General features: G+C 39.2%; 2 protein-coding genes and 1 pseudogene across 43 annotated transcripts in view; all 3 read right to left on the reverse strand.

The window, feature by feature from the left end:
• Positions 1-9,241, reverse strand: part of znf740a (zinc finger protein 740a) — a 35,206-nt gene extending 25,965 nt beyond the window's left edge. For 22 of the 41 annotated variants that reach the window (XM_084101428.1, XM_084101415.1, XM_084101416.1 and 19 more), the window contains exons 1-6: positions 9,131-9,221; positions 3,791-3,945; positions 3,103-3,291; positions 1,670-1,816; positions 567-690; positions 337-420 (exon numbers count right to left, since the gene is read on the reverse strand). In XM_084101428.1, coding sequence (XP_083957554.1) covers positions 337-420; positions 567-690; positions 1,670-1,816; positions 3,103-3,291; positions 3,791-3,835 — 589 coding nt within the window. In that variant the 5' untranslated portion in view covers positions 3,836-3,945; positions 9,131-9,221. Of the gene's footprint in view, positions 1-336; positions 421-566; positions 691-1,669; positions 1,817-3,102; positions 3,292-3,790; positions 4,942-5,656; positions 6,449-9,130 lie in introns of those variants that run through there. The other 19 variants (XM_084101412.1, XM_084101426.1, XM_084101413.1 and 16 more) reach the window with 8 other exon arrangements.
• A 966-nt stretch (positions 9,242-10,207) lies between these two features.
• Positions 10,208-13,616, reverse strand: LOC311074961 (putative nuclease HARBI1; annotated as a pseudogene). Its single transcript has 2 exons — positions 12,651-13,616; positions 10,208-10,252 (listed from the first exon to the last, which is right to left on the reverse strand). The product of its transcript is annotated as a putative nuclease HARBI1 (transcript).
• Positions 13,617-23,976: 10,360 nt separating this feature from the next.
• On the reverse strand, positions 23,977-26,653 carry LOC311073937 (uncharacterized protein). Its single transcript, XM_084100052.1, has 7 exons — positions 26,438-26,653; positions 26,080-26,179; positions 25,909-25,989; positions 25,721-25,780; positions 25,068-25,128; positions 24,877-24,983; positions 23,977-24,782 (listed from the first exon to the last, which is right to left on the reverse strand). Exons 1-7 carry the CDS (start codon positions 26,465-26,467, stop codon positions 24,751-24,753), a joined length of 471 nt encoding a protein of 156 aa, XP_083956178.1. The 5' UTR covers positions 26,468-26,653; the 3' UTR covers positions 23,977-24,750.
• Positions 26,654-27,316: the final 663 nt, after the last annotated feature.

Below are 27,316 nucleotides of genomic sequence, written 5' to 3' on the forward strand. Positions count from 1 at the left end.
TCCATACTTTCACCATCTGTGGCACTAACATGAAATTGCACATCACTTGCAGAGTAGTTATTTTACATCAGCTGTGTTTCGTCATACTTGAACACTTATTTGTTATGTATTTTCTCAATAATGGAATCTTCTGTAGTGCAGCTTTAAGAAAACTGTGTCTCTCTTCTGGTATTTGGACATTTGGGTATTTTATGCATAAACCACAAAAGTCCAATAATTCATTGTTCGCATACAAATAATTAAAATACATTATTTACTTCTGTCAAATCACCAATGTTGAAGGTAAAAGGCACTGTTTAAAGTCAGAACGAAGATGCAAAGTGGAAGAAGTCGTACCGGTGTGAGTGAGGCTGTGTCGCTCCAAGTGGTAACGCTGAATAAATCTCATGTCACACACGGCACAAGCAAACGGCTTTTCTCCTGTGAGAAAAACAACAGAACACATTGACAAATCACCAAAATCTAACATGATAAAAGTGTGAAAATGAGGTCAAATGTGGATAATCCATGAATGTATTTGTTACTGTAAATATATTTCCAGTCCATAAAAGCTGTGATATTCATACCAGTATGGATGAGAATGTGTCTCTTCAGGTGGTATCCACTCCTGAAGGCCCCGTAGCAGTGATCACAGATGAAGTTCTTCTGGACTTTTGAAAGTGGACAATTTCCATTTTCATCCACGACCGCCTACAAGGAAAATTAATGGAAGACATTTTTTATGTGCTGATAACTCTTTTCCATGTAGTTACTATTTAATTTTCAATAAATTGTTTCTTTTAAAAAAACAAAAACATCATTACTAAAATACAAGTTTCGGGTGAGTACTCAAAATTATACTCGTCTTTTTTTTAAAGTATATGTGCATCCCTACTACAAAGGCATAATTATATTTATTGCTTACGAATCTATATCACTGAAAGTTATATGATTATCCAAGGAGGGAGAACACAATAGCAAAACAGACAATTATACTGCAACTCAGAGTTATTTCCAGAAAGCATTACAATATTATTTTTGTACAACAAAAATTCCCCAAAAGATCAAACGTTTTAAATATCCTTGTGGGGACAAGTAGGGAATACCTGAACCACACACACACACACACACACACACACACACACACACACACACAGGGTTAGTAAATTTCCATGTTTAGACTAACCATTCCTTTAAATGAATACACAAAAACAACATAAAAACTCAACAAACAAAAGACCCCAAACATAAAAGAACCTAAACTTTAAGTAACAAACTTCACAAGAAGCAGATCTGCTTTATTCCTAAAACATCAGAGCCCTTTAAATCACAGTAGATACTGCTGCCATGAAAACACACAATAACCGTTATTGTGCTTCAGCGTTCCCCTCCCTTACAGACGCCCCACCCCCCCCGACCCAAACCAGCCATCTCCTCCCCCACAACAACACAAACACACCATTACCATACAGGGTCAGACCGTCCAAATGCTTGCAATGTCATATCCAGTACAAATATGTTCTATAATACGCTCATTATCCCTCCAACGCGACCAAACTACACTGAAAAACTCAAACGTCTCACAGAAAGCAGAGCATTCGAGGAAACTTTGTGTGATTTGTGGCCGACGGGCAATGCATTCACAGGACTGTGACACACTACACTACACGCCACCCCCACACACACTGACCTTCCCCGCCTGCCCGTCCTGCTCTCTCACTTTTGAGGGTGTTCCCGACTTCCTGTTCTTTTTCTTCAGCTGCATGTCTTCATTGGGTCTCATTTCCTTCTCATCCAGCATTCGAGGAGCTGTAAAATCACCCTCCTTCCGCAGAAGCTACGGACACACACACACATATATATATCACAAACCTTTGAAGGAATTACCACCTCGGAATTATTATACAACTCTATAGAATTTCAGAAATACATTTTAACATTCTGCTAACAACCTGAATGAGTGCATTTTAAAGATTATTTTGTGCCAATAATCACACATTAGTTGTATGTAGAGGTCATCAGGCTTCAGGCTGTTACTGGGTAGATGATGCACAACGTGCCCATGAAATTATTATTATTATTTTTTTTTAAATCAATATTTTAAGTATTGAGCCTATATCTTAGGCACTGAAACTGATCACCATATATTTTAAGAGAAATAATAATTTATAGCCAGCTTTTAAATGGTCCCGTGGTCAAAAAAAAAATAAAAAAAAAATGCAAAAGTGCAATATTCCCTGTAGTCTTTCAAACAATAAGAGGTTATTAAAGATGCTTGTGTAATTATTAAAGAAACATACTGATATAATTATTAGCAAAATGCTACTTTCAAAATAAATTTAGAATGTCAAATTGCAGGACATGTACAATTTTCAAAAAAATAAAACATACAGAAATTTGCTGAATTAGAAGATATATGTATTTTACACACTTTTTAATCAAAACTTACAGAGCCCCACAAATTACATGCGGACATATATATTATATACATATATATACATAGAGCTTATCGAACTGAGCATCTACAATGTGAGAACAGTGAGTGACACACAGCCAGTTTTCAGTGAATTATTCATCCCAGTGTATGTTTAGCTTTAAAACACAAGCTCTGTCATATTCTGAAGATTAATAATAGTGATTATTATAGTGAACACATTTTAAGGCTTAATATTAAGAAATGTGCATTATGCAATAAAGAACTTAAGTACTCCAAATTAAGTTTAATTATATTTATAACAGTAAGTCTCAAGCGTTATGTCAGTAAATATGTTAATGGATTTGTAGTTTACTTAGTGAAAAAAAAAGTATTTAAAATACATTTATTTCATACTAGGTATGGACTCCTTATATCATTTGGTGTACTTTTGAAGCCTATTCTTTTTTTTGGAAAGACACTTAAATGTACCTTGAAAAAAGGTAGCAGAAAATACAGTTTTGTGAGAATCACTTTGCTGGATATAGAAAAATGACCGGCCAAATCTGAAAATGTCTAATTATGAGACGATTAATCAGCCTGAGCGATATTTCAGTCTATCGCTAGTTAATAAGAAGTTTGTAAACTTTTACAGATGGCACAAAATAACCTATTTGCAGATGCACACTAATCTGAAGGTGTCTCCTAACCAGTGGAGGACAGGTCATGCCCGTTGGTAAGAGCATGTGTCCTTGCGTCCCACGGTCCTGTACACTCTGGGCAGATCCGTGTCCTGAAGCTGGACCCAGCGGAGACATCATCTTCTTAGGAGCCGCCATGGAACTGGCCTGCATCAGAGCCATGCTGGACAACACCGCTTCACAACCTAACAGCCCTGCCTTAAGAAAACAACATCAAGACAGAACCAAGAATATAAGACCAGCTGTTGTTGGAAGTGTTTACTTGACTGTTTTTTATTTATTTATAAGTTTATTTATATAGGGACAGTACAACAAAAAAACATGATTCCAGTCGAAAACTGGAAAATATGTATTGCACATCGAGAGTATAGCATAAGCTAATTTGCATCTCGGGTCCCTAGAAAGGCTTTTATAAAAAAAATAAAAAACTACTAATCATAGAATAAAGCTAATACAACATGTCATTTATACACATACAAATACATACCTAAATGACCTGTACCTATTTTAAGGATGCTTCCAACCCTGGCATGAATAACTAATTAAAACAAACATTTATTGAATTTAAATATGCGTGCAGTCCTGGTTCACTTTAAACCACCGCTTTACCTTCAATGTAAAAGTACTTTATGTGAAAAGCAAAGTCAATTTAGGACAAAAACATGCACGTCCTGTATGAAACGCGAAGAGAACTAACCCATTTCATGTGGTCCCGGACCGAGCTGCCGGGTATGTGTGACATGGTGGCAGACAGCGGTTGAGAGACAGGCGAGATGTGTAGATGAGACGTCAGTTCGGACCAAGTGTCACACAAGTCTCACCGGACTCTATCATGGGGCAGCAATGTCTTTTCTTTGTGGTGACAAAGATGAATTAGAGCAGAAACATGAGACATTCACAAAGAAAAAACAGCAAGAGTTCTAAGACTGATCAGAGTGGGTAACAGTAATTACAGGCTTTCATCCACTGAAGGCAGCACTTAAACCCAGAATGCCTTGGATAAAGGGAGTTTGCTTTGCTAGGTCTAATGCCCAAATATGCTGGATGAAAGCCTGATGCTTATGGGATAGACAATTGGAAACACTTCAGGAGTTTAAAAGTAGTCTTCTGATTGGCTGAATTCTACAGGATTTCTGGGAGATGTGTGTGTCGTGTTCTTAAACGGTCTGCCCGGAAACAAAGCCGTCTTGATGCCAAACCCCCTCATGGAAATCTGTGACAATGAGCACTTATCAAGATCAACTACACGCTGGGTTGTCAAAAGTACAGTTGTGGTAAACAGAAGCTCAAACACGCTCGCTTGATGTGCGAGAACCAATGAGGTTCATTCTTGTGTTACTCAGCACGTTTGAGCTTCTGCAAGAACCAATGAGGTTCATTCTTGTGTTTCGCAGCACGTTTGAGTTTCCGCAAGAACCAATGAGGTTCATTCTTGTGTTTCGCAGCACGTTTGAGTTTCCGCAAGAACCAATGAGGTTCATTCTTGTGTTTCACAGCACGTTTGAGTTTCCGCAAGAACCAATGAGGTTCATTCTTGTGTTACTCAGCACGTTTGAGTTTCCGCAAGAACCAATGAGGTTCATTCTTGTGTTTCACAGCACGTTTGAGTTTCCGCAAGAACCAATGAGGTTCATTCTTGTGTTTCACAGCACGTTTGAGTTTCCGCAAGAACCAATGAGGTTCATTCTTGTGTTACTCAGCACGTTTGAGTTTCCGCAAGAACCAATGAGGTTCATTCTTGTGTTTCGCAGCACGTTTGAGTTTCCGCAAGAACCAATGAGGTTCATTCTTGTGTTTCACAGCACGTTTGAGTTTCCGCAAGAACCAATGAGGTTCATTCTTGTGTTACTCAGCACGTTTGAGTTTCCGCAAGAACCAATGAGGTTCATTCTTGTGTTTCGCAGCACGTTTGAGTTTCCGCAAGAACCAATGAGGTTCAGTCTTGTGTTTCGCAGCACGTTTGAGCTTCCGTAAGAACCAATGAGGTTCATTCTTGTGTTTCGCAGCACGTTTGAGTTTCCGCAAGAACCAATGAGGTTCATTCTTGTGTTTCGCAGCACGTTTGAGTTTCCGCAAGAACCAATGAGGTTCATTCTTGTGTTTCACAGCACGTTTGAGTTTCCGCAAGAACCAATGAGGTTCATTCTTGTGTTACTCAGCACGTTTGAGTTTCTGTAAGAACCAATGAGGTTCATTCTTGTGTTACTCAGCACGTTTGAGTTTCCGCAAGAACCAATGAGGTTCATTCTTGTGTTTCGCAGCACGTTTGAGTTTCCGCAAGAACCAATGAGGTTCATTCTTGTGTTTCACAGCACGTTTGAGTTTCCGCAAGAACCAATGAGGTTCATTCTTGTGTTACTCAGCACGTTTGAGTTTCCGCAAGAACCAATGAGGTTCATTCTTGTGTTTCGCAGCACGTTTGAGTTTCCGCAAGAACCAATGAGGTTCAGTCTTGTGTTTCGCAGCACGTTTGAGCTTCCGTAAGAACCAATGAGGTTCATTCTTGTGTTTCGCAGCACGTTTGAGTTTCCGCAAGAACCAATGAGGTTCATTCTCGTGTTACTCAGCACGTTTGAGTTTCCGCAAGAACCAATGAGGTTCATTCTTGTATTTCGTAGCACGTTTGAGTTTCCGCAAAAACCAATGAGGTTCATTCTTGTATTTCGTAGCACGTTTGAGCTTCCGTAAGAACCAATGAGGTTCATTCTTGTGTTACTCAGCACGTTTGAGTTTCCGCAAGAACCAATGAGGTTCATTCTTGTATTTCGTAGCACGTTTGAGTTTCCGCAAGAACCAATGAGGTTCATTCTTGTGTTACTCAGCACGTTTGAGCTTCCGTAAGAACCAATGAGGTTCATTCTCGTGTTACTCAGCACGTTTGAGTTTCCGCAAGAACCAATGAGGTTCATTCTTGTGTTACTCAGCACGTTTGAGTTTCCGCAAGAACCAATGAGGTTCATTCTTGTGTTACTCAGCACGTTTGAGTTTCCGCAAGAACCAATGAGGTTCATTCTTGTGTTACTCAGCACGTTTGAGTTTCCGCAAGAACCAATGAGGTTCAGTCTTGTGTTTCGCAGCACGTTTGAGCTTCCGTAAGAACCAATGAGGTTCATTCTTGTGTTACTCAGCACGTTTGAGCTTCCGCAAGAACCAATGAGGTTCATTCTTGTGTTACTCAGCACGTTTGAGTTTCTGTAAGAACCAATGAGGTTCATTCTTGTGGTTCGCAGCACGTTTGAGTTTCCGCAAGAACCAATGAGGTTCATTCTTGTGTTACTCAGCACGTTTGAGTTTCTGTAAGAACCAATGAGGTTCATTCTTGTGTTACTCAGCACGTTTAAGTTTCTGTAAGAACCAATGAGGTTCATTCTTGTGGTTCGCAGCACGTTTGAGTTTCCGCAAGAACCAATGAGGTTCATTCTTGTGTTATGCAGCACGTTTGAACTTCTGTAAGAACCAATGAGGTTCATTCTTTTGTTTCGCAGCACGTTTGAGCTTCTGTAAGAACCAATGAGGTTCATTCTTGTGGTTCGCAGCACGTTTGAGTTTCCGCAAGAACCAATGAGGTTCATTCTTGTGTTATGCAGCACGTTTGAACTTCTGTAAGAACCAATGAGGTTCATTCTTTTGTTTCGCAGCACGTTTGAGCTTCCGCAAGAACCAATGAGGTTCATTCTCGTGTTACTCAGCACGTTTGAGTTTCCGCAAGAACCAATGAAGTTCATTCTTTTGTTTCGCAGCACGTTTGAGTTTCCGCAAGAACCAATGAGGTTCATTCTTGTGTTATGCAGCACGTTTGAACTTCTGTAAGAACCAATGAGGTTCATTCTTTTGTTTCGCAGCACGTTTGAGTTTCCGCAAGAACCAATGAGGTTCATTCTCGTGTTTCGCAGCACGTTTGAGTTTCCGCAAGAACCAATGAGGTTCATTCTTGTGTTATGCAGCACGTTTGAACTTCTGTAAGAACCAATGAGGTTCATTCTTTTGTTTCGCAGCACGTTTGAGTTTCCGCAAGAACCAATGAGGTTCATTCTCGTGTTTCGCAGCACGTTTGAGTTTCCGCAAGAACCAATGAGGTTCATTCTTTTGTTTCGCAGCACGTTTGAGTTTCCGCAAGAACCAATGAGGTTCATTCTCGTGTTTCGCAGCACGTTTGAGTTTCCGCAAGAACCATTGAGGTTCATTCTCGTGTTTCACAGCACGTTTGAGTTTCCGCAAGAACCATTGAGGTTCATTCTCGTGTTACTCAGCACGTTTGAGCTTCCGCAAGAACCAATGAGGTTCATTCTTGTGTTACTCAGCACGTTTGAGTTTCCGCAAGAACCAATGAGGTTCATTCTCGTGTTACTCAGCACGTTTGAGTTTCCGCAAGAACCAATGAGGTTCATTCTTGTGTTTCGCAGCACGTTTGAGCTTCCGCAAGAACCAATGAGGTTCATTCTTGTGTTAGTCAGCACGTTTGAGTTTCCGCAAGAACCAATGAGGTTCATTCTCGTGTTACTCAGCACGTTTGAGTTTCCGCAAGAACCAATGAGGTTCATTCTTGTTACTCAGCACGTTTGAGCTTCTGTAAGAACCAATGAGGTTCATTCTCGTGTTACTCAGCACGTTTGAGTTTCCGCAAGAACCAATGAGGTTCATTCTTGTTACTCAGCACGTTTGAGCTTCCGTAAGAACCAATGAGGTTCATTCTCGTGTTACTCAGCACGTTTGAGTTTCCGCAAGAACCAATGAGGTTCATTCTCGTGTTACTCAGCACGTTTGAGTTTCCGCAAGAACCAATGAGGTTCATTCTCGTGTTATGCAGCACGTTTGAACTTCTGTAAGAACCAATGAGGTTCATTCTTTTGTTTCGCAGCACGTTTGAGCTTCTGTAAGAACCAATGAGGTTCATTCTTTTGTTTCACAGCATGTTTGAGTTTCCGCAAGAACCAATGAGGTTCATTCTGGTGTTATGCAGCACGTTTGAGTTTCCACAAGAACCAATGAGGTTCATTCTTGTGGTTCGCAGCACGTTTGAGCTTCCGCAAGAACCAATGAGGTTCATTCTTGTGGTTCGCAGCACGTTTGAGTTTCCGCAAGAACCAATGAGGTTTGTTCACGTGCATCAATCAGGTTCAGTTGAGTTTCTATTTACGTTCACTGATTAGTGTTTGTATGTGAATAAAAGCTTAAATTAAATCTGTTCATAATATAAAGGGACCGAGACTCTTCAGATAACTGGCATAGACTGTCAACGGAGGGACAGATGGACTAAATTCTTACAGGTTTGGAATGACATGAGGGTGAGTAATTAATGATAGAATTTTTTTATTTTGGGGAGAACTATCCCTTTAAAAGAGTCCTTGTGAGCACACTCTTCGTGATTAGAGGTGTCAAGCCCCCTCAAAAAGGGGAGCATATGTAAATCAAAGGATTGAGATCAATATTTCTCAACCCTGCTCATTAATCTGACACGTCTAATTCAGGTCATGAAGTATGGAGATGATTGAGTATTCAGCTAATGGGAGAGAGCCACAAAGTGAGGTGCTGTGGGAAACATAGACCGACTATATCTACTGCCACATGCATAACAATTTAATTATGCGTTTAAAAAGCAAACACCGAAGACATCCATGCATGTTGTAGCCTAATGCATGAGAACAGATGAAAGAATAACACACACACACACACACACGCACACGCATGTGAAAAGCATCTCAGCGCGCTGATGTTCGCACTAAAAACTCCCCCGCAAACAAACAATCCTCATCTAACACGACTAATCCTTACATTTTCGAGAGCTTTTTTCAGATGAACCCCTCTAAACATGTCACCGCACGCCTCGTATCAGTCATGTGTGCTTTAGTTCGAGCTGGAGTTTATTTAAAACGCGTTCATGTGTGATAATGTGTTTCGTGTACATATGGCTCTCTATAATCCAATCTCTGTCTCTCGAGGCCTGTAAAAGCGCACCAGACCACATCATCCCGAGAGATAAAACAACAACAGTAATCATTTGTATTGAAGCGATACACATAATGCTTATGAATCTTACCTTAATACTGCTCAATTTCGCTCTTTTATTCCAGCCCAGGTCAGTTTACAAACACAGGAAACGCCACCGGAAAAGCTCCACGAGAACGCGCACACTGGCTGCAACGTCACTAGTGTTCATGAGCGAAGTAACAAAACATCAGCTGCAAACCGTGTTATTGTATTGAAAAACGTGGGAACATGGAACCAAAGTATAAAGAGGTTATTCTATATTCACCCTGGAGAATGGTGTAAATGAAGATGTAGCTTTTCATGATAATATAATTAGCCTAGTTAGATGTGCAAAGATGCCCGCTGGGGCAAGTTGACCCAACACCCCACCTTAATTTTTTCTCTCTTGATGATGGTACAAAATATCAACGCAACACATTAAATGAATGACTATTTCATAATTTAGTCATCGATCTGAATTTCATCATTTAGTCAGTCAAATCAATTTAAAAGCCATTCCACCAAACTCTTTTAAAATCTTTTTTCAACACTGAATCTAATACTACACATATTTAACTATCAAAATATTTATTGGTCAATCTCAACTTTATTTTTTATTTTTTTACAAGATTTCTTAGCAGAAGATGGACGCATGTTTTTTCAGTCCTCTTACAGAAACCCATGTGCCATTTAAAAAGCATGTTTAAAAGCATATCAATTAATTCCTTTGTTTTCCCCACAAGAAAGTGTTTATTTTAAAGTTCAAATAATTGATATTTGTGACAAAAAAGCCTCAAGTTTATCAGTTTTTATTTTATTTTAATTTAATAAACTATTGTATAAATGATGGACCAAACAAAACTGATAAAAACAGTGGGTTAACTTTATTTTTTTTAGAAAATAAATGAAATTTAGTAACAGGAATGAACACTGGGTAACAGCAATGAGTGTCCATATGTGTGTGTGTGAGAGAGTGTCTGTACATGACTATGTGTGCATGAGATTTCTGTGTTGAAGGGATTTATATGTGCTAGTTCACAGAGAAAGGAGGTGGAAAGAGAAAGAAGGAGAGAAAGGAGAAGAGAGAGGAAGGGAGAAAGAGGGAAGTTAAGACAAAAAGGGGGGAAGAGAGGTTTGCGGGTGTGTTTCACTCCTTCCCATGCAGTATGCCATGGGTGGGTGTTTCTGGCACCTGCATATGGATATAAGATCACTCAACAATGCAAAAAAAAAAAAAAAAAAGATCTGCTACCTTTAATCACTATATTTCATGGTAAAGTTTAGATAGAGAGTGGGGACATGCAACAAATGCTACTTTTTTAGTGTTCTAAGTTTTTATTAATGTTTTTAATGCACATTAAATTTGCAGTTAGCTTAATGTGAAGGACACTTTGCTTAATAATAAAATGTATTTTAGAGTTAATTTTTTTTTTATACATATAATGTCCTGGGGACAGAAATGTCACCCATTCGTTGTCATTTTCAAAAAAACACTGATTCGTTCATGAACAGCACATCAAACGTCTGATACATACAGCACAGTGCATACAGGACCTCTATTATCTATCAGTTAAGATGCCTCTGTTTTATTGAATACCGTTTTCACAGTTTAAATCGCCAATAAACTCCAGGGCCCAGATGTTCAAAAAGTTTAATCTGGATCAGATTGATCTGATTTTGCTATCCTGGATCAGGTAATCCATCTTAATGTTGTGCCGGTTTTTCAAAGCAAAATTGGATTGGATCACCCTGATCCAGATACACACTTTTTCAGATTACTAAATCTGGATTACTAGTGCTCTTCGGAAAAACATGGTGATGGAAAAAATATGAGATTTAAGAAGAAAAAAACATTTCAATGCTTTTGCATTCTCTCAGAAATGTTTTGCTTAGCATTCACCCAAGAACCTTTGTGTATGCTCGCAAAGAACTTTTGAATGGTTCATCTCTAATGATTGTGACAATGGATATACCAAACAAATGCTTTAAATTAAACATAATATTTTTGTTTGATATTGTCAGCTGTTTGGAGATTATTTTATGGCACCAAAATCTCTTTTTTACTTTACTGTAGGCTCCCGAAAGGTTTAATAGGTAGCCTAATGTCTACTTCTAATTTCTTGTTTTAACAGTTAAACTAATCAAGAGCTAAAAAAAAAAAAAAAAAAAAATGTGTATGTGTATATTACATTATACAAATGTTATTTTTTTTTAACCAGTTTTTTTAAGTTTTATACATTTTTTGTTCCTGAAATCCACCCTTCTGCTGGGATCCATATAATTCAGATTTTTTTTGAATAAAAAAATTGGAACACCACAAACTGATGACTTGATCCAGATCAAAACCAAGATTGGATTGGGTGGATTTTGAACCACCCATTTTCAAGATTTGATCCAATCCCGATATCTGAAATCCAAACAGATTATGTTTGAACAACTGGGCCTGGGCCCAGTTTTTCAAAAGTAATCCAGTGGGATTTTGGATCATGGATTGGATCAAATCTTGGAAATGGGTTTTTCAAAAGCAAAAGAGGGATTCCGAACTAAGATCAGAGCAATCAGGATTGATCTGGATCAAACCTGCCCTTTGGGTTTTTCAAAACTTTGAACTCGGTTTGGGATCTATTTGATAAAAAAAAAAAAAACTAAAAAAAACAGGATTATCCTAATCTCAGGATATCCCAGGAATCCCAGGATTTTGCTTTTGAAAAACCCATTTCCAAGATTTGATCCAATCCATGATCCAAAATCCCACTGGATTATATAGGTCCTGATATCCCATCAGAAGGGTGGATTCAGTTGTGATTTTTCAAACCAAATAAAATCAGAGTTTTTTTTTAAGTGAATGATCACAAAATCGATGTTTACTGATTTCTTCATATTTGAAGCATATATGAAGCATGTCACATCTAATGAGATATGGTAAACAAAAAAAAAAACAATAAAAATAAATAAATCAAAGCTATCAGCTGTCAAATAAATGTCACTGTTGCTCACAACTCTATAATTCCACAGTATATTAATGGCAATGACAACAACAAATATACTCAGTCATTCAGTAGCCTAGTTAAAAGTAATTGCTCACAATTGCATCTCAAATTGCATGTCCAGTGTGTCCTTCATTAGGTAAGAACAGTGGCTCTGTTACGAACTGCTCCGAGACACGAAGATCGATCCAAATGCAGCTTTTAATAAGGAAGGTCGTACAGGCAAGGGTCATACACAGATAGGCAGTCCAAACAAACAAACAAACAAACAAACAAACAAACAAACAAACAAACAAACAAACAAACAAACAAACAAACAAACAAACAAAACAGGCAGGGACCAGAGGCAAGATATCCAAAAACCAAGAGACAAGAAAACCAAGAGAATGCTCAGAAATGCAGTGTGACACAAACAAGACTTCGCAGTGAGTGAATGAATGAACATGGTATAAATAGACAGACTAACAGGATGATGAGACACAGGTGAATGCAATCAGTGAATAGGTACAGGTGAATGTGATCAGTGATATGTGATGAGTCCGGGCAGTGAGTTATGGGAAATGTAGTTTGTGAGTGATAATAGGAGAGTCTGGTGTGGAGTGCCCTCTGGTGGTTCTCAAGGGCACTCCAGCTGGTGACCGTTACAGGCGGCTGTTCTGGTTCTACATCAGGCTCAGGCCCATCAAAATTGTCATCAAGAGGGACATGACGCCTGGTGGCGATGTTGTACAGGCAAGGATTATGTTGCATGCCACCTTGGGTTGTACTCGCAAGTAGTTAAGACATGCAAGCCATCTCTTCAGGACTCCATTTAAGCGTTCAATGCACATCTTGTTTTGCAATGTGAGGAGTTGAAGCGTGCCTGCTCAGGTGTGTTTGCAACTGGAAAAGGGGTCATTAGCCATGGTAGGAGTGGATACATGCTGTCTCCCAATACTATGCCATTTGGTCGGTGGGATTGAAGCTCTCTGTATGGTACACTCTCTCTTAGAATATGTGCATCATGAACAGACCCTGGCCATTTCACAACACAGTTGGTTATTATGAGGTCAGCGTTGCCCACAAGTTGGATGTTGATGCTGTGCCTCCCCTTTCGATTGACATACTCCCACTCCCTTTTACAAGGTGCTTGGTTATGCACATGAGTACAATCAATAGCACCAATAGTGCTAGGCATGTTCCCTATTTGAAAAAACTTATGCTTAGTCTGACCTGTCTGGTCATCCTTGGGAAAGGAAACAAATTGATTGATCAGACTGCCCAGTGCTACTGACATAGCCTTCACCACATTAGTCCCATATTGTCATCAATTACTTGTTAGAAAGTCCCACATTCGTAAAAGCGCAGAGCGATTAAGCACTGTTCCTCCACGGATAAAGCATGACTCCTTTGAGTTTGGTGTTGGAGTGTTGGCCTGACAAGATCTGCAATGTACTTAAAGTCATCTCTCCCAAAGCAAAAACGTGCATACAGTTCTTCTGATGTGTATTGCTCGAGTGGTTTGGCACGCTCAGTATGCACCCTTTGACGGTACCTTCTCCTACGGTAACGATGAACAATACCCGCCATGTGGATGACTCTGTAGGCTAAGAGAAATGGGTGCAAAGATATGATGTGTTTAAATGGTGTCACCCATTAACCAGCAATGAGCTGATTGGTGTAAGTCTAATTGAGCACAAGCCAAAGCAATCATGCTCAAGGCTTTTAAGATCAGTGTTGGCTACACCAAAGAGTTGGAACCATGGACTCAAAAGGGCCTAATTTCACTGTGGCAGAAACCTGTGCACTGCTGGAGGGTGTTCGGGCCAATTTTGCCTTGATAGAAGGAGGTTTCAGGTCTGCAAAGGGTGGAGAAGTGACCAAAAAAGGAAAACACAACATTTGGGAGGACATAACCAATGCCATGGGTTCTGGCCAAAAGAGGACCATAAAACAAGTTATGTTGCGATGTTAGAACCTTAGGGCCAAGGCAACGAGAGACCTTACTGAAGCCAAGAACCTCCAAATAGGTAACAAGCCATATAAGAGGGGGGATTTCACTGATATGGTCCTATGAAAAATCTGAGGCTCTGCATGGCACTAGCCGCGTTTCCACTGTCGGGCCAGGGCCGGGCCGTGCTAGTGCGTGCCAGGGCCAGTCGCGTTTCCACTGTCACTTCCGGGGCTTGATCGGGGCTTACTCGGGGCCAACGGCCAGGATTTCTGGCCCGTCGAATACCTTGGGCCAAAGCGGGCCAGCTCGGGCTAGAGGAGTGGTTACGAACAGAGGCGGAGTTCACCTGAGTCGGGAGACGGCAGCGCCGGATGATTCTGTCAGCATTAAAGACTTTTAAAATAATTTAACTCGCGTTCATGAATGCCTTCTGTTTGTGATGCAAAAGACTATGTGCGCTAACCATTACCATAGTAAACATAGTAAACGCTTGAAGATAAGCATAGTAAAAAACCATAGTGAACGCTTGAAGAAATCAGACCAATCATAAAGGCTATCACAGTCATGTTTTTATTTTATCTGTCAGTATAGCCTACATCTCGTCTCTTTATACCAGACTATCATAAAATAAAGCAACTTTTTTTTCGGGAGCTTCCTCTGTTTCTCTGACTGAAAATATCTGAATGAGAGTCGAGAGAGTGCGAAAGCTCATCAGGTCGTATTTTTGGTGGCATATATTTGTAGAAATTATCATTCTTTCTAAATGTGATGTAAATATGTCCTGTAACTACCAGATAAACAGAAACAGACGCGACTGAAGAAGTAAGTGTGTCCTCTACCTCCTCTTTCTTTTGTGAAATAGACCTAACGGTAATTTATTTCTGAGTGACTAATGTGCAATTTTTACATAAATTAATTCATTATGATCAGTGTATCACTTTTTATTGTAAACCTGTGGTAAAACATCGATGCTTGGGTTTTAAATATTCAAGTAAACAACAAAAATTCCAGCAAATGGCCGCTTTTATCATGTTTGTTTTCAACGCTGTTTCCAGTGATTTCTGATTAGTTTGATAAAACTTCCATTTGTTGGTGAAATGATGGGTTAGTGTGACGTTGTTCCAGAGAGGCGTGTTACGGGCGTGTTTTAGTGAAGCGCTGTGGAGCTTCTGGCCCGACAGTGGAAACGCAGGCCCGGTGCTATTGGCCCGACACGGCCCGTTTAAAGCCCTGGCTCGCACTGGCCCGACAGTGGAAACGCGGCTATTGAAGGCATAGAAGCAGATGGAGAGGCCACAATTACAGAGACTAGGACTTCAGAAGAATGTGAACAAAATTCTCCTGCAGAGGAAATGTTTGTCCTGGACTTGACTACAGTGATTGAGGAGGAAGATAGATCCCCAGTGGATGTAATGAAGACAGTCCAAGACGTTCCTACAAGAAAACGCAAACGTTCCTCAGCTACAAACCAGGATGGTGACAGCTATGAGTTGCTTCTGAACTGGGAAACCGAAAGAGAAGTACAAATTGAACTGGGTAAAGAACAAATGTTGCTTACCCAATTGCAGCAGAATAAAGTGCAGATGGAGATGCATCTCCTAAAGGCAGAGATGGAAAGAGCTGGTATCTGTCCTGTAAATGATTTTTGACTATTGGATCGTATTATTTTTGTTTTGCTATTTAACATTATAACAAAATAAGGAATGCAAAATGTTTCTGTTTATTACAGTGTTTCTGTTTCTTAAAATTAAAATAAACAATGGTTATTTGTGGCCACCGGTATTTTGCCAACTGTTGTTCTTTGCTAAGCCAGTAGGCTACACTGTTGGTTCCAGTTAAGGCTCTAGTAAACAGGATTTGGTAATCCTGAAATTTGGTATTTGGATCACAGTGATCCAATCCAAGGTTCCTTTAAAAAACTGGCATAAAAGTAAAATGGATCAGGTGATCCTGGATAGCAAAACATGGGATTTCCAAATCCGGATCAATTTGATCCAGATTACATTTTTTGAAAAACTGGGCCCTGGGCCCAGTTTAAAAAAAAAAGAAGTAATCTGAATCAAACTGATCCGGATTTGGAAATCCCATGTTTTGCTATCCAGGATCACCATTTTACTTTTATGCCAGTTTTTTTAAAGGAACATTGGATTGGATGTTCCAAATCCAATAAAGAAATTGAAGAAATGTATATAATGTATATATTCCAAATCCTTCAAGAAATTGAAGAAATGTATATATCATCAGTAAACATTGATTTTGTGATCATTCACTTAAAAAAAAAAAACTCTGGTTTTATTTGGTTCGAAAAATCACAACTGAATCCACCCTTCTGATGGGATCAGGATAATCCTGTTTTTTTGATTACATGATCTGATCTTAGTTCAGAATCCCTCTTTTGCTTTTGAAAAACCCATTTCCAAGATTTGATCCAATCCGTGATCTGAAATCCCACTGGATTACTTTTGAAAAACTGGGCCCAGGTGATTGGGTTCTCTGTCATCCTGCCTTTGTGTGGTTTTGTGATAAAAGACCAGATCCACATCATGCACCCAGTGTAGGCCGCTTCATCATCCACCACTGGTCCTATTGTTGAAGCTTTCCTTGCCCATTTTCGATCTGTAAATAAGTAGCTTTATCGTCTCTGTCAAGGTAAGCGCTCCAATTCCGAGTGTGCTCTACAATTTCACAAAAAGTGGACTATTTCCACTTAACTCCCTTGAAGCAACAGCATAGAATGAACTATCATCTGCTTGTGTGCATAACTGGTGGTCATATTATTTTGGGAAGTCCTTGAGACATCCACGTCTCTCAGCGAGTTCAGTTCATAGCACTGATGTTATTTATGAACCACTAAGAACTCAAGTCATTCTTTCTCCTCTCTCTTTCGCTGTGCAACCCAAAGGTGACTGTGGTTTCTCCATTTGACCAGGCTCCTCCATGATGGCCAGTTCTCCGCCAAGTCAAAAGGCCAGTATTGTCAAAATCCGCAGCCAGCATCCTTGAGCTCCCACCAGTTCTTCTCTGGTCTTGCATGTCTCTGTTTGTGCCACTTTAGTTGAGAGCCCTCAGAGTGATCATCATGTCAAAATCCCTTGTGTTTATTATCTGTATCTGGATGTCTTCAGTCCATAATGTGTCTCACACCATCCTCCACTCTGACCACTAGGTTATGCCATTGAGCTTCTGCCAGGAGCTCCTTTTCTGAAATCACACACTTCCCTACTACAGTTCTGCTCGCAAGTTTACATACACCTTGCAGAATATTTAAGATGTTAATTGTAGGAGCCATTTTCATGTAGTTATATATTTGTCCACTGGGTGGCGCTCTGAAACAGTATATTAGAAGAACATGGGTAGTTGGACAACAGGTGTGTATTGGTAGTGGGAAAGCACACAGTTTTTGACCATGCTGAACGTGCAAGAATGTACAGGATCATGCTGACCGTGGTAATTGGATTATAATGTGAGTTTATTGCTTCACTGGTAAAGAGTAAAGTTCAAGGAACAATATGGACTATGGACAATGTGTGCGCTATATCTGCAAGGTATGGAGTTGATAATTGTATATGCTGAGAAACTGAAAGACTGAAACACCACAGGAAGCTAATTGGAAGCAATGTTTATTTATTGGAGCACACTAAGATTACATTTACAACTGTGCTCATGGAGTTTGTATACGTCAAATACTTGCTCACTCCTGTTACCGACACCAGCGGCTTAGTGGAAAGCCATAACTGGTATTTTTGCTTTAACAAAGTGATTTTTCCCCATCAGACGGATAAAGTTTAAGGCATTAACCAACTAAGAAACCAAATAAAAAAGCTACAATTTGAGACCAGAAACACATCACATAACTGTAAAAGTAAAAATAAAAAATAAAAAAATAAAAAAGCGGACTATTTGCTTGTTTAAGGAATTTGGGAATTATTAACTAATTTCTGTTTCCAATACGTGACAAAAGAACTGTTAGGGGTTAACAGTTTAGGACCCAAGGACCAGATGTTTGAAAGAAGACCCGGAGTCAGAATTATAAAAAATTGAAGAAAAGTTTTACTGAAGATAGTTTGCAGTTTCATCAGCAGAAGTTCAGCTTCAAGACTCACACAGGAGTTCATAGGCCGCCCCCCTTACAGTTACAAAGATCACAGCAGTTATACCATTTCCAAGGTCTAAGCTACGTCATTGCTTACAGGTTGAATGATTCTGATTGGCCAAGAAACTGATAAACATAGTAATTTTCCACACATATACAGATAGACTGAAGCATATCTCCATAGATTATGCAGCTGATACTCAGACCCTGAAGTTAGACACTGAAGTTAAGCACCTTCCAGGTCGCAGATTTGGGTTGCTGGGTGCCAGCATGTATCGAACAACAACTCAGTCAATCTCCAACAATACCAGTGGTTCCTTAACCTGTAAGCAAGAAGACTAACACACACACCAACACACAGCTTTTCCAAGGTTGGATTTGGCCAGGCTCTAACTATAAACAGGAGTCTCGTCTCAAAACATCAAGATAATGCGTTCTTTCTCAAAAAGAGCTACATTTTAGTCTAACTGGAAAGTAAGGCTTTAACTGAGAAATGGTCCCTTAAACTATTGGCTTCAATGACCCCTATGTGTTTTAACATGTTGAAGACCTTTCTCAAACACAAAACATTTCCCTATTTCATTTCTTGAAGCCGGGTTAAATGAGAAAGCACTGTTACTGCATTCAGATATCAAATACTGACATTAAAGAACATTTCAGTAATCACACTGGTAACTTCTATAACAAAGTAAAATCTCCAGAGAAGTCATTCAACTCATTTGATATTTACAAGGAAAAATATTGATTAATACCTTGATTATAATCACTCATTACATATACATTGAAGCAGCAGTGGATTCCAATCCACCCCCTTCACGAACGCTCAGACCGGAACACTCGGGAGGTGAACTAATCATTTCTGTTTCCGGTACAGAACCTATAGGATGCTGTGCATGCGTGTTCAACGCAAAGGCCGTTTTAAGGTCATGTAATTTAGTCAAATCTCTGTTTTTATATAAAAACTGGAAGGAGTCTTTAATACACATATTTTAGAAGTTGAACTGAACACACAATTCTTTTTTAATTTCTGTATGAGAGTGCAAGTATATATTTTTAATTTAGCAAACAAGACTCGGACCAGTACTGGCTAAGTGTACAATTTTTGTTGCCATGATTGTCAGTTTTTGGGTCAGTTTTCAGTGCCTAGTCTCGGACAGTACTGAGTAAGTGTTCAATTCTTGGCAATGCCAGCAGTTTTGGCAGCCGGACTTGGGCCAGGGTATTTGGGCCGACTCTGGGACGTTATTCATCCTGCGTCCATCCCAAGTCTGGCAACCTCAACCAGGCCAAATTATCTCTTATTATCTTATCTCTTCCGGCCTGCCAGATCTGGGCCATTATCGGGCCAAACCGTTTTGGCTACCTGGGTAAGCATGTACGGTAATGTCTGTAAAGTTTAAAGAAAACAAACTGAGGCCTGGGACACAATTTTCAGATTTTAAAACTGTGCTGGGAGACCACAGACATGAGGGCAGTTTCAACCGATTTTTAGCATTATAATCCTCTGAATGCACACACTAGAAGATTCATCCGGACCGCGAAACCAAGTCGATTGTACTAACATTTCCACAGTGAGACAGGATCTCACTGAGACTCGCGAGATCAAACGTGACTTGAAAAGAAAAACAAATAGAGGATGATCAACGTCGCCAGCTGGTTCTCCTGTGAGTTTTGTTTTACGGGAAGAAAAAAAGGAGGAAAAAAGAATATGGGTGATCTTCTTTCTCAATACTCCACTTTCGTGGCATGTTTAGTGGCTGCCAAGTTTCAGCTATAGAAGGACGCAACATCCGGCTGATGAAGCTTGCTCGCTCTTATAGGCTATCGCGGGTATCACGTCAGAGGCAGTAAATATCAAATGTTTGATATTCACGATTTGGAATTTACGCTCCGACGCGATCGGCGCAGGAAAATAATCGCAATGACACCACACAATTGAGGAATTTTTTGGGAAAAAGTCAGTTGCGAGAAGCCTTGAATCGGGCCACACCCCATGGGTCGTTGGGGGTTGCAAATCGAGCCCAAATCGGGCTTAAAATCTTCAGGTGTGTAGCCAGCCTTAGCAACGCGACAGATCACGATTTTACATGTCATCATGCACAACTCCATGCTCTGGCAGAATTGGCGCTCTCACTAATGACCCGTGAACTTCGTCAAAATGGCTGAGTGGACGATGCAAAACTGATGATCAGTTATTGAGCTTAATAACCCATAACTGTCTATTTGGAAGACACAGATGTCAAATGCAATGAAATAATTAATACTGTGGCTCCATCATCATCGGAGAAAATTGTTGTTGAGGTTGACGATGTTATTCACAGCGAGTATTCACTTAAACAGTCAGTTATGTTTTAAGAGAACGTAAGCAGTTGAGAAATAAAACGCATTTGTAACAGTATAATGGATCCGTTTAAGGTCTTAAAGTTACAGCAGCTTAATATACCTGCTGCCAAATTATGAGATAATATTAAAAATATCTATTTGGCAGTTTTTCCCCATGGAATCGATGTCAAGATTGTGGCCAGTGAAAATGCTGAGTGGCTGGTAACTTTGGAAAACCACTCGCCACAGGGACTGGTGAGCAAAAAAGTTCATGTCAAGCCCAGCATATAATTGTTTTAATATATTAATTGTTAAGTTAATTAATTGACTGATTCAATGAAATGAATAATTCAATATTTACAATTATTCAATCGTTTAGATATTTTATTGGATATGTTTAGGTTTGGAGTAAGTCAAGACAGGAGTCTCGATGACCAAGGAAGAACAGGATGCAGGGCAGGGATCAACACAAGACAAACACACAACAAGAGATAACAGAAACAAAACTGACAACTATGACTAGAAAAACAAAATAGACTAATAAATAACTGGAAGTAGCAAAGGAGAAAATAAGGTAAATAAAATAAATAATTTCTCAAAATAAGTAACTGGTACTTACAAACAAAAAGAAATTAAACAAGACTGCAACCTTGCAGAGAACTAGAGAAAAAGAAATAAAAGATTACTTAAAAAATAAAGAGAAGTAAAAACAAGGCTTGAGAGAACTAGAAGTAAATAAAGACTAGAACTAGACTAAAAACACAGGGACAAAGAAACTAGAATTTAACAAAACAGAAATAATCAAACAAGGAAAACTAAATCTACAGTAGCACTAACTGACAATTTCTGTGATAATCGCATACAGCAAAGACATGAGGGAAAGAGGCACAATATAAAGGGACTAAAGCACATGAGGATCAGGTGAGCACAGTTAGTGAAACAGGACAAGACGTGGACTAAACAAGGGGGCGTGGTAACAGGAGACAAGGAGGCAGGACAAGAGGAGCACATGGCAAACACAAACAAAGTCAGAGCCATGTGCTCAAACACAAGACAAACATAGAAACATGAAACAAAGACAACACAGACAAGGCTGCCAGGGCAGAACCCTGACAATTAGAGAGACATACAAAATGTGCAGTGCTGTGAGTCCCCAGGACCAGTCAAGCAGTGGACACCTGTCCACCCCATACAATCAGTAAGAATCCAACTACTAACATGGCCAAGACCAAAGAGCTGTCCAAAGACACTAGAAACAAAATTGTACACCTCCACAAGGCTGGAAAGGGCTACGGGGAAATTGCCAAGCAGCTTGGTGAAAAAAGGTCCACTGTTGGAGCAATCATTAGAAAATGGAAGAAGCTAAACATGACTGTCAATCTCCCTCGGACTGGGGCTCCATGCAAGATCTCACCTCGTGGGGTCTCAATGATCCTAAGAAAGGTGAGAAATCAGCCCAGAACTACACGGGAGGAGCTGGTCAATGACCTGAAAAGAGCTGGGACCACCGTTTCCAAGGTTACTGTTGGTAATACACTAAGACGTCATGGTTTGAAATCATGCATGGCACGGAAGGTTCCCCTGCTTAAACCAGCACATGTCAAGGCCCGTCTTAAGTTTGCCAATGACCATTTGGATGATCCAGAGGAGTCATGGGAGAAAGTCATGTGGTCAGATGAGACCAAAATGGAACTTTTTGGTCATAATTCCACTATGTTTGGAGGAAGAAGAATGATGAGTACCATCCCAAGAACACCATCCCTACTGTGAAGCATGGGGGTGGTAGCATCATGCTTTGGGGGTGTTTTTCTGCACATGGGACAGGGCGACTGCACTGTATTAAGGAGAGGATGACCGGGGCCATGTATCGCGAGATTTTGGGGAACAACCTCCTTCCCTCAGTTAGAGCATTGAAGATGGGTCGAGGCTGGGTCTTCCAACATGACAATGACCCGAAGCACACAGCCAGGATAACCAAGGAGTGGCTCTGTAAGAAGCATATCAAGGTTCTGGCGTGGCCTAGCCAGTCTCCAGACCTAAACCCAATAGAGAATCTTTGGAGGGAGCTCAAACTGTTTCTCAGCGACAGCCCAGAAACCTGACTGATCTAGAGAAGATCTGTGTGGAGGAGTGGGCCAAAATCCCTCCTGCAGTGTGTGCAAACCTGGTGAAAAACTACAGGAAACGTTTGACCTCTGTAATTGCAAACAAAGGCTACTGTACCAAATATTAACATTGATTTTCTCAGGTGTTCAAATACTTATTTGCATACAAATAAATAGTTAAAAAATCATACATTGTGATTTCTGGATTTTTTTTTTTAGATTACCGTATGTCTCTCACAGTGGACATGCACCTACGATGACAATTTCAGACCCCTCCATGATTTCTAAGTGGGAGAACTTGCAAAATAGCAGGGTGTTCAAATACTTATTTTCCTCACTGTATGTGACACATAAAGTTACTGGTTTTTACAGTCAAACTGTAATGTGCCCCTACAGCACAGTTTACTACAGTCTTTAACTACAGTATTTTATCTTCCACAACACAAATATAGACTGTTACGTCCTTAGGGACGTTTATAGTGTTTTTGGTGTGTTTTGTGTTTCTCTTTTTGGTCTCTTGTCTCTCTTTCTTTCACTTTCTCAGGCTGTCGCTGATTGGCTGTTTTGCCTGTCAGTCATTCGTAATGAGTTGAGTGGGTGTGCCATGTGAGGCGGGATCCTCATCATTCTGATGCTTGACACCTGGAGAAGCCCTACTTAAGGAACATGCTATACTGCCAGCGAGGAGAGAGACTTTTTGTTTGGTTCTGTCTTATGATGTGTTTTGTTTCTTTTTGCTTGATTTAGTTTTGTTAAGTATGTAGTGTCATGTTAATCGTGCCTTGTTTTTGATTGCCCCAAAAACTTCTTATTTGTGAGCTATGAGATTTAAACAGCTCTTCAAAGCTGGGTTAAGCGGGAAGTGACGTCACGTGACATACATTTACACACTTAGCTAAATTTCTGTCTATATACACTAGGTTAGGGATTCGTGCCACCCTCTGTATTTTTGTTTTATTAGTTAGAGTAGTTTAGTTATGACGTCACGGACGTTGAAGACTTTTTCTTTGATCTTTCTTTCTTTTTTTTCTTTTTTTAGGATTAGAGATAAATGGTTTAGTTAGTTCCTTTTTGATTGTTATTTTTGTTTGTTTGGCACAATCCTGTTTTCCCTTTTGCTCCTTCCGTTTTGTTTAGTTCATATGTAAAATATTAATTACTTTATCTTTTATTAAATTAATCTTTACTTGTGTGTCTGAATTTTGAGTTTTATGTTCCCCTTCTAAAATACCTAGACTGTTCTGAGCCAAAGAAGGGTCATAACACAGACAAATGAATGCATAGTTAAAAAAAAAAAAAAAAAGTATAAAAGTATTAACTTTATATTTGTCTTGGCAGTCTACGCTTCATAATTCATAACAAACCAAAGTCCACAATTACATTTCCTTTTGCATTGTTACATTGCTATATTGATTATTAATTAATAATTTATTTTAATTTTCATGCAAACAGATTGCAACACATGTACAAGTGTTTGTCCAGCAAAAGTATCTTTAATAACATTTAAATAAATCATTGGATTCAATGCACTTTTTGTTTACATCCATGTTTTTACAGTTTGCTGAAAAAAAAAAAAAAAAACTTAAAAATACCTTCATGTTATTTGTAATTCCATCTATAATGAAACTGAACCGACCATTAAACCAACCCAAACCTGTCCTAACCCAGTATCACACCTCAATAGCAGTACAAGTGTTTTGCAATACATAAACACAATAAGTACATTATACCAAACAAATTTTTTTTTTAATGTAAGTACATGATATGCCTAATACAAAGTGTGGCATATTTTTCCACTGAGGAATGAACAGTAATATATTTATTTGAACAAATAAAATTCTGTCAAAGTACAAATATCTGATACAAAAAGAGAAATCCTGTTTTTAAAAAGTAACAAATTAAAAATGATACACAGCATCATGCTAAAAAAAAGTAGATATATCTGACTATAGATACATTTCTAAACAAACGGATGTGCACATACCTACAGTACACATTCACAGCATCTTCTTAATTACAGCCCTCAGTGCCTCTATAGGAGTAAACTCAAATCACATTATGATCTCCTGTCACAGGAGAGGTATGTTTACTGACTCTTAAAAAAATTAAGACTTTTGAATAAAAAAAAAATCTGATCTAGCCTGCACCTTATGACCATCAATATAGAACTTTTTGTATTGCAGTATTTCTAACTTCATTGAATCCTGATAATTCACATGATGTTGGCCTTTTCCTGAGTTAAGATTTTCTTTAGACTGTCTCTGTGTCTTTTAATGGTTCTCCTGAAAAACACAATCAACACACATCCGGTCAAGATTTCATTAGTGTTTGTGTCAGTTATCACATTATGACAAAAGATGAAGATTGGTTATTTACCTGCAGAGCTTTCATCAGATTCACCAGATTTACTGATTCTGATAAAGCAGATTGCCACGATCACAGTCAGCATGAAGACAGCAGCTACCACAAATGAGCAACCATACCTGAGGATTGGTTCGATATTTTATTATAAATTAAACCTTTACCATAAGTTCAGTTTTCACAAAGCAAAGAGGCAAAAAGCTCACAAGGTTATCTTTGGCAGTTGTCCTTGGGGGGAATTTGTTAGATGTGTAGGAACATGGGGGTCTGTTATAGGAAAGAAGAGAAAGAAAAGAGAAAGAAAAGGGAAACTAAAATAAATGACGATTTAAGAAAAGAATAAAATGCAACTGCAAGCAGCAGGTAAAAGGAAAAGTATATGAAAAGGGGAAAAAAAGTATCTATGTCAGATTCAAAGGCAGGAATATTTTCAATCTGAGAAAAAATATACAAACCAAATGAAATATAATGGCTGAATGAAATGATACAATATTTAGGCAGCAGTTAGCAGCATAAACATGGGTTTACTCTACAAATTATATCAATACTTTTGTTCCCCCGAGGAATTTTATTTTGTACTCTTGTAAAAGTTTTGCATAAAACTAGTAATGGAAATGTTATGATTCAAGTGGGAGGAAAATCTATATTTCAGTGCTTTTGCGACCAAATGCAGAGTTTCTTGGAAAAAGTTTTCAAATATATATTTTTCCTCCCATCTCATAATTTTTCCTCCACCATGTTCCTTTAGGGGCTCTGTAAATTTGCATACCAATTTGTAATAAAGAAACATTTCAAGAGTTGTTACAAAAACATAAATTATTGAAGATAAAAAATTGAATAAATGAAGTATTATTCTCACCCATGGCACACTGTGTGTCTGCGAACTGCGTGCAGCTGGAAACAGTTATCTGTCCAGTTTCTATAGGTTGAGAAAAAGGATTGTATTCTCAGAGCAGAACTGAAATGATCAGCCCAGTCTGGTCTGCAAAGGCATCTAGTCTATAAACTCTCAGTCATGTAAACAGCGGTGAAACAGTTTTTACATACCTTCACAGCTGCGGCATTTATTACAATCCACACCAATGTGGACTCTGGGTCCTTCGGAGCAGTTCTTCACAACATACCAACCTGTAGATTTGCATTGAATGATTATTTAGTGATTAACAGTGGTCACCGCAATATATTCAGATGTATTATTATTTAGTCAGTGGAGCTCACCTTCTGGGCAGTTAAGGCAGCACTGCAAATCTGGAAGTTGGAAATGGTTCTCTGGGCATGTTTCGACACATAGAGTACTGAGCGCCATAACAAATATTGCCTGGAGTTACAAGAGTACTGTTTCAATATATAACTCTCAAATTACATATGTCTAAATCAGGGATAAGAAACAGTTCAAGACAAGAAAATGGAAACCAAAAACTATTTTTGAAGAATGTAGAAAACATGAACAAAATCCCTTTCAGTCATTCAGTGAAAAGATTATATTTGACATGCTTGGTTACTTTATCATATAGTTTAAACTTTTTCACAGTAGTTAAAATGTTTAGTTCGCACATGAAACGGTTCTCACACTTACCAAAACGTGTTTGCTGTCTGTTTGCTTCATTGTAGGTTGTAGACTGAAACAAGTGTTTCTTACCAGTGTCTTCTGTAAATCCTTTATACTCGACTCTGCTTTTAATCAGCCAGAAACAATGACGCATTAAAGGTGTGGCCTCTATCCCGTAAACCACTTTTATTATAAGTCTTTCATATTCAGGTAATCTATGTCAGAGATTAGCTGTATTTAACTGAAAGGTAGCTACATGAGCAGGCGTGTCATCTCATATGTATGCATCTCATATACATACACTCACCGGCATCACTTTATTAGGTCCACCTTGTTGATGAAAAGAGCAAACTCACCCCCGTGCAGAGGATCTCTTTTCTTGGTATGGAGCTGGACTCAGTCCACCAGACGGCACGCCTCACAGAGGAATGTGTCCAGTCAGTGCTGAACTGCTTGAATACCAACAAGAGCAGGGCAACGGCCCCACTGAAACCTTGTCAGAGGCTCCTGGTGTCACATTGTCTGGTTTGTCTTTCCCTGGGTAACCACTAGAGGTCCTCTTCCCCCACGGTGTCTTTCACTCATACTACATTTCCCATCATCCTGTTCTGTCACTCATTTATCATTGCACACAGCTGTTTCCCGTTACCTTGTTAGTTTATGTCTATTTATACCCTGTCTGTTTCAGTGTTTGTTACGGAGTCCTTGTTTAATGTCACACCACTTTCTGAGGTCTGTTTTTGCTTGTTTCTTGTTTTGTTCTTGTTTTTGGATTGCCTGTATGGATTTTGACCCTTGCCTGGACTGGATTATGAATACGGATTACCCAATAAAATAATACTGCAATTGGATCCCCTATTTCCTGTGTGTCGTATCGTGACACCTGGGGCATATGGCATCCGCAGT

This window comes from Abramis brama (assembly GCF_963993115.1).
Source record: "Abramis brama genome assembly, chromosome: 23".
Taxonomy (NCBI): Eukaryota; Metazoa; Chordata; class Actinopteri; order Cypriniformes; family Leuciscidae; genus Abramis; species Abramis brama.